This window comes from Amyelois transitella, chromosome 16, assembly GCF_032362555.1.
Source record: "Amyelois transitella isolate CPQ chromosome 16, ilAmyTran1.1, whole genome shotgun sequence".
Lineage (NCBI taxonomy): Eukaryota > Metazoa > Arthropoda > Insecta > Lepidoptera > Pyralidae > Amyelois > Amyelois transitella.
Window position 1 is genome coordinate 10,074,908 of NC_083519.1, and position 13,379 is coordinate 10,088,286.

A 13,379-nucleotide genomic window follows, 5' to 3' on the forward strand; every position below is an offset into this window, starting at 1 on the left:
GTAACCACACGGCACTAACAAAACGAAACATTTGATTGGAAAATAAATTGCACTGGAAGTTCCGCTGTTTGCTGTCCGTGTCAATATGAGACCATTGAGAGTGTATTGATAGGTTCTCGATCGCGATATGTGAATGGACGCAACTTTGATATAAATTGACATTTACATGGCAAAGTTTTTGAACAGACAAAGAGGTCTTTTATGCACATTAAGATTGGAGTTATCTTTCTTTTTATATGTAACAGTATAATTTTAACTTTAAACTAAGTACTATCTTTTAGAATTGAGATTCAAATAATGACAGGTTGCTAGCCCATCGCCTAAAAAAGAATCCCAAAATCCCATCCCATTCTTTTATGTATTGGTGCCGGGAACCACACGGCACTATATGTACATACATATGTATGTATTATGCAAATTAATTTGATTTTCTATTTGCACGTACAGTGTACACTCTCCAATAAACACATGTCGGCCTATTGTTCTGACCTGATTGTCATGTTTGCATGGGCGACGTAGTGTTGACATGTTGGTAAATGTATTGTAGTTTGACAAGCTCTCCACAATAGAATATCCGATGTTATATCAGGAATATGCCATGTGTGATTTGTTCCTCGATGTCCATTCATTTATTACATACTAGCGACCCGCCCCGGCTTCGCACGGGTGCAAAAATTTGTTATTATACATAGAAACCTTCCTCTTAAATCACTCTACCTGTTACAAAAAACCGCATCAAAATCCGTTGCGTAATTTTAAAGATTTAAGCATACAGACAAACAGAATAAAATAGCGTCTTTGTTTTATATTATGTAGTGATAAACACGTCTATATCCCTTGCGGAGTAGACAGAGTCAGCTGTTGAAAGACTAACATGCCACGTTCAGACTTATTGATAGAATTGACATTCAAATAGTGACAACTCATCGCTTATAAGAAGTTCCAAGTTTATAAGCCTGTCCCTTAGTCGCCTTTTATACATATATCATAGGATAGATACGGAGTGGTCCTATTCTTTTTTATGTTTGTGCCGGGAACGACACGGCACAACAAACATTTCTTTCCCATTGATGTCGTAAAAGGCAACTAACGGATAGGCTTGGAAACTTAGGGTTCTTCTTTTAGGCGAGTTAGATCATTAATCCAAACAGCGGAACGTGGCCTATTGGTATTTTCGAGACGGTTGACTCTGACTACCTCACAAGGAATATAGTCGTGATTATATGTATCTTATTCTCTTTTTCTCTCAATTCTATCTTAAACCCAAATAATAGCTGAAAGTGGCCTTTCAGTCTTTTCAAGACTGTTGGCTCTGTTTACCCCTCAAGGGATATAGACATGATTATATGTATGTATGTATGTATTCCCTTTTTGACACGGTTTATCTATATACAAAAAATGGACAAACGAAATACTTGGTGTGACTGCCGGCCTTGGCTCGGCCTGTATTGGTTAGCTGCCAACAACTTATTGGTTCACCCAGAAAGCTTCGTAAGCGTCAAAAGCTCTCCACTCAGTGTCAAGTTACGGAAAAAAATGTGGTACTGGTATGAGCCTACTTTGATGATGTAGAGATTTATGTTGAAAGATGAAAATTTTCCGATTTTACTCCTTTGCAAATTGATGTATGTTAATATTTTTAACAACATACGCAGTCTATAAATGCTGCAGTGTAATTTGTTCCAAGTCTCGCAGCTCAGTGTTTCTACCATAAAAAGTTGTGAGACCAACAGTTGGTGACCAAAAAATCACAAAATGATTTAGAAAACAGAGAATAGAAAACGTTTGATAACATCAGTCAAAGTAGGGGATTATTCGACAATCTGAGAAACCTTTAAATTGAAAGATAAGAGGGGATTAATCAAACCTTAAAGTCTGCTGACATTTTCAGTCGATAATCTGTTTTGATTTCTCGATTAAGATTGAGTTGTTTTGTGGTAAATGTCTATGGATTTGTGTAAAGCGTTGGATTAGTTAGCTTAAACTGTGTATATGCATTTCACTATCCAAATTTTATTCCGTGCCGTGCCGTGTGGTTCCCGGCACCAATATAAAAAAGAATAGGACCACTCCGTCTCATTCTCATGGATGTCGTAAAAGACGACTAAGGTACATATATGCCTATAAACTTGGGATTCTTCTTTTATGCGATGGACTAGCAACCTGTCACTGTTGGAATCTCTTCTCTTCTTCTTCTTCTTCTTAGCCTTCTTCTATCAGCATTCTGATGTAGGCCTCCTTCATCTCCTTCCATTCTTCTCTATTTTGGGCAGTAAGAGTCCAATTGCTGCCCGCCACCTGCTTGATGTCTTTCCATCTCATTTGTGGCCTTCCCCTGGGTCGCTTTTGGTCCCAAGGTCTCCAGTCTAGCAATCTTTTGCACCAAGATTCAGACTTCCTGGCAATATGACCAGCCCACTCCCACTTGAGCTTCGCAACTCTTCTGCCGACATCCGTGACTTTGCTGCGCCGTCTTAGGTCCTTATTGGTCACACGGTCTTTCAGACAGACGCCTACAATTTTCCGCTCCATATGCCTTTGTGCCACCCCAAGCTTGTGTATCACTTCTTGGGTAGTCACCCAGGTTTCGGCGCCATATGTCAGGACGGGTAGTATGCACTGGTCGAAAATTTGGGCTTTTTGTTGTGACGTCAGGTTCATGTTAAAAACATATTCAAGCTTGGAGTAGGCTGCCCACCCCAGTCTTATTCGTCTGTCGATTTCGTTACACTGGTTCTCTTTGCCTATTTTAATTTCTTGACCCAAGTACACATACTTTTGGACTTGCTCAATTTCTGTCCCTCCTACTTCAATCCTGATGTTGTTTTGTTGTTCGGATGTCATAACTTTGGTCTTATCGAGGTTCATCTCCAGTCCTACTCGTAATGATGTGTTGTGTAGGTCCTCGATCATCTCTTGTAGTTCAGTAGGGTTGTCAGCAAATAAGACTATGTCGTCCGCGAATCGAAGGTTGGTTAAACGTGCACCTGATATGGAAATACCTCGTTTTTGCCAATTCAGTTTTTTAAATACGTCCTCGACAACCAGCGCAAACAATTTAGGCGATAGGTTATCCCCCTGTCTTACTCCCCTTTTGATGTTAATAGGGTTTGTCATCTGCGGTATTGACACTTTCATTTTAGCGTTTTGGTAAACTCTGGCGATCAGCTGGTTGTATCTATGATCAACTCTTGCGTTCCTTAGCGAGTTATGTACGGCCCAAGTTTCCACGCTGTCGAACGCCTTTTTGTAGTCAATGAATGCCAACCACAGTGGCATTTGATACTCGGTAGTTTTCTCGATGAGGACTCTCATTGCCAGAAAGTGCTCTATTGTGCTGTATCCCGCTCTAAAGCCTGCTTGCTCGATTGGTTGGTAGAAGTCCAGTTTAGGTGTTATCCTGGTGGTGATAATCTTGGAGAAGAGCTTGTAGGTTTGTGATAGCAGACTTATGGGTCTATAATTATTCAAGTCCGTCTTGCATCCTTTCTTGTACAGTATAATTACCACAGCGCTATTCCAATCTTCCGGTAGATCTCCTGAATGTAGGCATCTGTTGAAGAGAACTATTAGGGCATCCAAGAGTTTTTCTCCGCCTTCCTTGAGCATTTCGGGCAGTATCCCGTCTTCGCCACTCGCTTTTCCATTTTTAAGTTTGGAAAGAGCAAATGGAATCTCAATTCTATCGAATCTCAATTCTATCATTACGCCGAGCAGCTAAACGTGATTATATGTATGTATGTATTTAATTGTTATTACAATTTTATTTATTTAATTTTTTTTTCAAATCATGTGAATGACGGACTCAAAGCATCAAAGCATGAAGCATTTTCTGCTCTCACATTTCTATTCTAAGTTTCTATAGTTGTGAAAATGAAATTGTTGAAGAAAATGCTGCAGTGCAGCATGTGCGCTTCTTCTGCACTGACGCTTTGGAAGCGGCAGTAAACTTAGTTTTAAGTAATTTATTTGACGTCAATTGGTTGACGTCAAATAAATTACTTACGTTGTGAAACCAAAAGATATGACAATTATTAAGTAATATGAAGTATCCTATAATATTAAAAAATAAAAATTCAATTTTTTTTTCATTCAAAGTAAGGTAAGGTTCTGAAATATTAAAAAATAAAAATAGAATTTTTTTTTTCTTTCTACAGAATGATTCTAATATAAATTCCTACTAATTCCAGTTGACGGTGGATTCTCCCGCAAGGCTTGCTGGTGGGACTTCGCCCGCCACCTGGACCGCCTGGACGCGGTGCTGTTCACCAGGATCAACAACTGTTCAATGTCTGGAATGGCCTCTGTTCTGCGCAGAAAGGCCCAGGCCAACGTCTACCCGCAAATTGGCCATTTCTTCTGTAATCTTGAGGTTAGTAGTAATTCACGTTAAGTGGCCATTTCTTCTGTAATCTTGAGGTTAGTAGTAATTCACGTTAAGTGGCCATTTCTTCTGTAATCTTGAGGTTAGTACTAATTCATGTTTAGACCGTGTTACAGATCATGATCATAGTATATAGGCTACTAGTTGTGCCCGCAACTTTGTCCGCGTGGAATAGTTATTTTGGATGGATGGAGGATGAATAATTTCCCCCGTATTTTCACATTTTCCATTATTTCTTTGCTTCATATAGTTGCAGTGATATTATATAGCCTAAAGCCTTTCTCGATTAATGGTCTATGCGGCACAAAAAGAGTTTTTCAATTCGATCCAGTAGTTCCTGTGCTTAGCGCGTTCAAATAAACAAACTCTTCAGCTTTATTATATTAGTATAGATTGTATGACGCAGTGTAATCAGTAAGCGTTGCCCAATGAAGCGTGTCCCGTGGGATAAGGTTACCACCCGGCCTTGCAAGGCGGCGGTGTGGCGCCTAGTTGGGGAGCTAATGTCTTTTAATAACCAGAACTGATGAGACATAGATAAAACCACGCCTCTTTCCATAAGAGGTAGCCAGAGACCACATCTTTTCACTAGCCAATGGCCCTGCGTACTTCTTCCGCCTCATTCAGATTTTTAAGTCTCTTTGTGCAACCTCGTCGGTTTCTGGTACTGTTGACCTGACCTTTGGCCAGGAAGTCCCCGATTTGATGATGGTATCTTTGTCTATGACTTCCCACACCACGGTGCCCATTAACACTCTCCTGTGTATAAATCTCCTTATAAATATTTTGAAATGGTTATTTTTAAACAGGTCAAATTTAAAAAGGCTTATAAAATTATGATTCTTTTTTTTAGCGAGCCATACATATTATATATTTCTGACTTCTTTGAACCAGTCACTCACTATCTTTTAATCTCAATACCATGACGTATAACGTGGTGTTTCAGTCTTATGAATTTTGAGACGAAATTTAAATGTTTTCAAGCAAACTCTTTAATATCAACTTGTCATAACAGTAGTTCCTTTGAAGTAATTCGTTATAGCTACCTATTAATCGAATCGCACGCCACTAGAGAGTTCACCAGAACTTTGTAGTTGAATATTTATAAAATATGGTAATTAAAAAATGAAATACATACATACATACATCAAATCACGCCTCTTTCCCGGAATGGTAGGCAGAGACTACCACTTTCCACTAGCCAACTTCTCATGACGTCCTGGCAAAGGTCAAGTCAAGATTACCAGAAATCGACGAGGTTGCATGAAGAGACTTATGTTTAAAAAATGAAGATAACATCTTGATTTTGTGTGTTTTCGACAAATTGAATCAAGATGGCCTCGTGACGTGTGTTATGTAAACCCACCAATAACTTTACGTTGAGAGGAGCTTAAAACATTTTACCATCTTTTTTTTTCCTTTTACTAAGGAACTCTAAAATAATAATTATAAATGATCATAGGTTTTTTTGACCACTGTACTGTACACCCTAGGTCGTGGTCAATAGAGCGCGGATGTCCGCCTGTCAGTTACCTGCGACACAGGACTACGTACAGACGAATAATTGTCCTATTTTATATACTTATATACATATAGATAAAGTTTACAATAAGTCTTGTTTTAAGAAAAGATTGTATAAAAATTATAAGTTTTTTCTTAGTTGTCAAAAACGTAACTGTGTAATTTCGTTCAAATCAAGAGTTTTTTGAATTGGTTCATAATTTCGATTGGAACTAAATTAAAAATAATAACTTGTATTTTTTTGACACTTTGTTCATAAACAAATAATAATGTGAAAGTGAGCGTTAGATGTGACCTGACCCAGGTAAGATAAATAAATAATTGTATATATTTGGGACAAAAAATACAAATTGAGTTAGCCTCGAAGTGAGTTAGAGACTTGTGTTATATAAGTACTTTAACTTTACGATACCATATTTTATTTTAAATACTTAAAGGTAAAGGATAAAGATAGATAGGCTTATAAACTTGGGATTCTTCTTTTAGGCGATGGGCTGGCAACCTGTCACTATTTGAATCTCAATTCCATAACAGCTGAATGTGGCCTATCAGTCTTCAAGACTGTTGGCTCTGTCTACCCCGCAAATCATATAGACGTGATTATATGTATGTATGTAGGATAGACATCCAGGATTTGAATCCGAACCTAAATTTATGTTGTAGCGAATGCGCAAATGTTATTTAAACTGCTTTCTAGACTCCCATACACAAATAAATATTCTTTATTATATATATTTTTTTAATCTGTTATTCTATATTCAAATTCTAAGGCACATGCGAAATTGCTTCTTTTTGTATTTAACGGCTATGAGTACAATGAGACTAAAAAGGTTGCAATTTAAAATCTTTCAAAATACTGGCATCTTAATATATTAGAAAAAAATATAAGGCATATTACATAAATATATGAGCAGTATAATTTTCAAGGCGGGAAACTACTGCTTGGATATAAAAAAAATCCTACTGTCGAACGACGACTGATTATTTATTTTTTTCAATTTATAAGAGGCCAGTATTTTGAAACATTTTAAAATGCAACTATATATATATATATATATATTAAAGCCATACATAAACTTTAATTAAATTATAAAAAGTAGCATTTTTTCCACTGAAATAAATCATTGATAACTCACACTATAATGTCTACAAACACGCGCCCTATATATGTATATATAACTAACTATCCAAACTAACTAATAGATAAATGCTAAATTGAAATTCTTCATATCTTTCAAGCTCACAGCAAATCGAAAGTAATAAGTACTCCTATCAACTTTCACTTGAAATAAACCTGTTGTACAATATTTGTACTCGTTTTTCAAAAACGGCTATAACTTAAAATTCGAAATACATAATATATATAAATAAACAATGTATCTAGCTGGCACCCTTCTGGCGTTATTGCTATTCCTATATTTTCGTCTAAAATCTTTTTTCCCACAAAATATGTTGCTAGACTACGATAATTGTGTTTTTCCTAATCACATTCGGAATAGTTAACAAAACTAAAGAGCTCCGCTCGGTGGCCCAGGTACTATACATTATAAGCCCGTTTAAAAATTACAAATGCAATTTTCCAGGAGCGGCGGGCCTTGGCGAGCCCCGACGGCGACAAAGACGCCGACCCACTCTTGGTGTCTCTTATACAAGAGGGCTCTGACATGATGGCAGACCTCCGACACCTGAACCTCAAGCCCCAGCACTGCTACCGGAGCCCGGAGCCAATCAATTTGTACCACAAAGTCGGACATGGTAAGACTGTTTATTCTTCAATTGATATCGTCGAAAAACGCTGCGGTGTAGTTCGATTTCGCTTTGGAAACGTTGGAAGTATAGACAGAGAAATGTTAAGAAATAAATTATGTAGAGTGTACACTAGTGACCCGCTTCGGCTTCGCACGGGTATCATTTATGCATATAAACCTTCCTCTTATTCTTCATAATCGATAGGCAACATAACATATTAATCACGTCAAAGCCAACAGTCATCAAAAGAATGAAAGGCCACGTGCAGCCGTTTGGCTAAATGATAGAATTGAGATTTAAATAGTGACAGATTTCTAGCCCATCGCCTAAAAGAGGAATCCCAAGAATATAAACCAATCCCTTAGTCACGTTTTACGACATCCATGAGAAAGTTGGAGTGGTCCTATTCTTTTTCTAGATGCCGGGGACCACATGGCAAAAGTGGTAGGTAGGTCAAATAATTACATGAAATGACTTCGGTAGACCTGGATGCACATGCATGACACTGGTTTAGTGACAAGAGCGCGAGATATTGTTCAATGCAGCAAGAAAGCTGCATTCATAAATTTTGTTTGAATTATTGAATTCATTTATTTCATCTATACTTACCCCAAATCTTTTAAAAAGATTAAAATTTATATTTCCAGTGGAATTATAACAATGAATGTTCTCTTATTCCAGGGACCCTCGATATGTACGTACTCAATCCGTCCAAAGACTCCAAATACGTTCGTGAATTTTTGAAAAGATGGCATAACAGTGAACAGAAACTGTTTGAAGGTGCAAGTACGTCTGGACAGTTCAACTTTCCGATTCCTAACCTCGTGTCAATATGTGCTCTACTCGTGTGGCGGCCGGCGAATCCAGACGATACTATTACAAGGATAATGTTCCCGGGATCCACTCCCCAACACAAAATATTTGAAGGCCTAGAAAGATTAAAACATTTAGAAATTTTACAACATCCAACATGTACGGGACGACAGATGGCAGCAACAGTACCTCCTACTACAGCCACAACTACGACGGCTACTAGCAGAACAACAAAACAGGCAACAACTAGATCGAGCAAGGAAAAGAGTGTTGTTGCAGAAAAAACAAAAGACGAAAAATTTGTAGAACCGGAACCACCGCCAAAGGACATGAAAGATGTAACAGATTCAAAAAATATCATAGATAACAAATTGCTCAGTGAATTAGTTGATGGTGATGACAAAAATATTGAATCTGTTTTACAAGAAGCTATCACTGCCAGAATAGAATCTAAATTAGATTCCAAAGTTGCTCAATATGAGAGCCCTGTTATAGAAAATTTGTCTAAAAAGAAGGAGGTAAAGAAAAAAGATAAAATTTTGGATAAGAAAACGAAGCGAACTGAAAAGACTGATGACACAAAAGACTCAATAGCAAAACTACCTGAAGCTAAAAAAATTGATAGTGATAAAATAAAAACCGAATCTAAGAAGAAGATAGAAGCACGAGCAAAACCTGATCTAACAAGTTCAATGACGAGAAGTAAAACAAGTCATCGTCCTGTACAAAAAGCGGAAAAAAGACCACCTTCTAATGCCATTGATAGGAAAAATGTAGCTGATGATAAAAAGTCGCCACCGACTACGCCCAAAAAGGTTATTGATACGAAAATAACTTCAGCTCCAATTCAACCAATTAGAGAAAGAATCAAATCTAAAGCAAGAAAAATGAGTCCGGGCAGCACACCTGCAAAAAGTGTTAAAGAAGCGAGCAACCGCAGGGTAGTTGAATCGAAATACAAACACGTTTCACCTAAACGAGACGTAACGCAAAAACAGCCAGATAAAAAAGAACCCAAAGCCAAACGAGAACCAATATCTCGGAGACCTAGACCATTAGCTTCTCCTGTTAAAGGAATGAAGGCTATGAAAAGTCCATCGAAGTCTATAAAATCAATTAAGACTGACACTTCTAAGTTGAAAGGTTTACAAAGAGTAAATTATGAAGATATTTTAAAAGATGCAAAAAAATCTGATGAGGATACCTCAAAATCTCTTGATGATATCAAACAGCAAGAGTTGGATGAAAAGGAAGAACAAGAAATCGTAAGAGAAATCGAAGCTGTATTTAATAGAGACAGTGAAGCAGAGGAAAAAATGGAATTTGTTGGCCGCTCAGATATTGAAAAAATAACTTGTTTAATAGATAATGCAAAAACTGAGACTTCTGCTGACGGAGAATTCGAAGAAGAGTATTTAATTATTGAAAAGGAAGAATACACTGAAGATTCGAATATAGATCGGGAAAGTAGCGGGGAACATGACCAAGAAGATGAATTACAAAAGCACATCAAAGATAAAGAAGAGTCTGAAAAGAGGAAAGAAGAAACAGTACTAGAAAAAGCTCAAATAGAGGTATCAAAGTTAGACAAAGAGGTTCTCGAACGAGAAACTAAATATTTAGAATCAAAAGAACATTCTGTAAGTGTTGAAGAAAAACAAGATATCAGCAGTGAAAAGAAAACTTCAGATAGTAAAAGTGGCGCGGCAAAACCAAAAGACTCCACTGAATTAAATATCGTTCAGGAATCACAGCCTGATGAAAAAATATCAACAACCATTGAATCTGGTGCTACAACTGCACCCACGCTACCTGAAGATGAACGTATTACATTAGATGACATAAAAGAGGATCAACAAATTGAAGAGAAGCAGACACAAGTGATAACAAAGGAAATAATACCTCAGGAAGCTCTAGGACATATCGTTAAACCTACATCTATAGATAGAAGTCCAAAACTCGATTCGGTTCCAGCACCAATTAGAGAAATAGTTAAAACTCCTGATGAAGTCGCTGATCTGCCGCTACACGAAGTAGTTGATTATAGAACATACGAAGATAAGAAAACACCCAGTGAAGACGATATATTTAAACGCAAACCTGATGTAGGTTTTGTACATGAAATACAAGTTCCAAAGGACTTACCACTGCAAGAGCAGGATAAAACAACCAAGGAGTCGGACGCAATCCATGATAATGTCATTGTGAAAACAGTACAAGGAGCATCACACGCTGAATTGGTAACTGTAACTCCAGGGTCAGCACCAGAATCTCCTATGTACCATGACCAAATGAAGATTTGTTCAATGCCAACAAAAGACTTGGAAACTGTAAAGGAATATGAAGGGGGTGAATACAACTATAGTCACTTCACAGAAAAATTAAGAGAAACTCATATAACTACACTTGATTCACCTATTAAAGATGAAATTATTGTCATTGAAGAAATTCCTTGCATGCCCGAAAAAATTCCATCTATACCAGAAGACGTCGAAAAAGAAATAGAGGAAGCACGCAAACTAGAACTGTCTGAAAAACCTCCACTAAGTCCAAAAGAAATTGAAAAAATAGTTGCTGACGTTGCTGAGGTATTGAAATCGGACAAAAGTTTGGATGAAATTATAGCCAAAAAATCTCCTACTATTCAAACATCCGCAGCAGATGTTGCAGTAGCAGGTTTAATTGAAACAACCAAAATGTTTTTGGACGGAGAGAAGGAAGTTAAACATACGGATATTCAAACATTAGATGAAAAAGCAACGATATTGGATACTAAAACAGAACGGGAAATACAGAAGGAAATATCGCCGGTAAGATCTTTTACATCAGAAGACATAAGTGAACCTTCAGATAGAACAGTTTTGAGTGAAGGCAAACGTACAAAACGTGACGTGGGTTTTGAAAAGCAACAAGACGAAAAATTAGAAGTTGAAGTTGATTCGGTAACTCTAAAGCATAGTTCAGGTGATCAGGAAGTAGGTCCATTAACTGTCAGTTACGTTCCTGTCGGAATCCTTCCTGAGAGAAAAGTAAGTGTAACTTTAGATTCAGCACGTACATTAGAAAAGCTAGAAGAAAAAATTGCAGACTTAAAAAAGAAAGACATAAGTGATGCAATTTTTACAGAAACGTTGTCGCAAAAAATGGATGAAGTCCCCCATACTGCACCCACCATCGATGACAAAATTATAATTGCACAAAGCGATGATCTCGGCAAAGTTCTTGCGAAAGAACCGAGTGAAGAGATTGTAAAAATTGAAGACTCAAAAAAAATCAAATCAGAACATGAAAAAATTAATGATGTCGAAGATAATTTTGACTTGATAGCAAATCAAAAGGATATAGATATTGTATCGCAATCGCATTTTGAAATGCAAGAATTAAATCAACAAATCGGAACTGTTAGTAAAGACCACAAATTGGAAAACATAGAGATTGAAAAAGATACAGGACTTATTTCAGCAAAAGAGGGTAAACATCAATTTATCTCGGAAAAAGATAGTGACGAACAAAGTGAAAGTGATAAGTATGATGGAAAAATGACAGTTTCTACTACTATAAAAGATAAGACTAAATCGTCTACTTTAACATCAGAACTAGAAAAAAGAACATGCAATCTTGTTTCTGACAAACTTGATCAAGTGCAAGTAAGTCTAGAAAAAGATGATCATGTAATAGAAAATGGAGGAAGTGCAATTTATACCGATGGTGAGGAAATAGCGTCGTACATAGATGAAATGGTCGAAAAAGAGGACATGAAAGAATTGGTAGGATACACCGTCTGCAGCAAACCGTTAGAATCAAGTACAACCAAAATAGAAAGATTCATACGAAACAGTATCACTGTTACTAGGACAATTATAACAAGAACTATTAAAATAGTTTATGCTAATACGCAAGGTATTCCTGAAAAAGTAAAAACTATTAGGATTTTAACGACAACTGATGATGATGCCATGAGCAGTCCAACCACTAATACGGAACATAACGTATCAGTCTCTAATATTAATGAAGAAATATCATTGCTAGATAAAGTTGAGCTCATTACTGAATATACGGATACCTACAAGGCTTCAGTTTCAAGCGAATTGAAGGAACCAAGCCCAGTAAAAGAAGTGATTTCAGCTGATCGTGATAAATCAAAAGAACCGAGTCTAGAAAAGGACCTGTTAGCTTCAGTGTTAGACGAATCAAAAGAACTTAGCCTAGGCCAACCAAGTCTAGAACAAGTTAATTTAAAAGAATCAAGTTCCGAAAAGGATACATTAACTTTACAGGACAGGTCAAGGGAATTCAGTCCAGCAAAGGACGACGTGGCCCCAACATTGGACAAGTCAAAAGAGCCAAGTGCAGAAAAAGACGCATTACTATTAGAGAAATCAAAGGAACCGAGTGCAGAGAAAGACACACTGATTACAACAGTAGACAAATCAAGGGAACCTAGCTCAGAAAAAGAAGCCCTAACTCCTGATCATGTAAAGTCTAAGAAACAAAGTCCAGAAATGGCCTTGGCCATTGGCGACAAATCAAAAGAGCCAAGTCCAGAAAAAGATGTGTTAATGCCAACATTGGACAAATCCCAGGAACCGAGTCCAAAAAAGGACTCTTTGGCTCCAACATTGGACAAATCAAAAGAAACAACACCGGAGAAAGAGGAGTTAGTTGAGCACGAAATATCTAAAGAATCTAAAATTTCTGAAACGTATTCTACGATTTCCGCGCTTGGCAAATCCAAAGAGCCAAGCCCTGAGAAAGATTCTCAGGTTCCTGCACTAGACAAATCTAAAGAGCCAAGCCCTGAGAAAGATTCTCTGGTTCCTGCGCTAGACAAATCTAAAGAGCCAAGCCCTGAGAAAGAATTTTTGGTTTCAGAATTAGACAAATCTAAAGAGCCAAGCCCTGGGAGAGATTC

At 37.3% G+C, this 13,379-nt stretch overlaps 1 protein-coding gene across 1 annotated transcript in view; it reads left to right on the plus strand.

Moving 5' to 3' along the window:
• LOC106129064 (microtubule-associated protein futsch) overlaps positions 1-13,379 on the plus strand; it is a 156,344-nt gene that overhangs the window by 118,494 nt on the left and 24,471 nt on the right. The window contains exons 6-8 of the mRNA XM_060948651.1: positions 4,191-4,372; positions 7,489-7,660; positions 8,336-13,363. Of these exons, the coding sequence (XP_060804634.1) occupies positions 4,191-4,372; positions 7,489-7,660; positions 8,336-13,363 (5,382 nt within the window). The remainder of the gene's footprint in view (positions 1-4,190; positions 4,373-7,488; positions 7,661-8,335; positions 13,364-13,379) is intronic.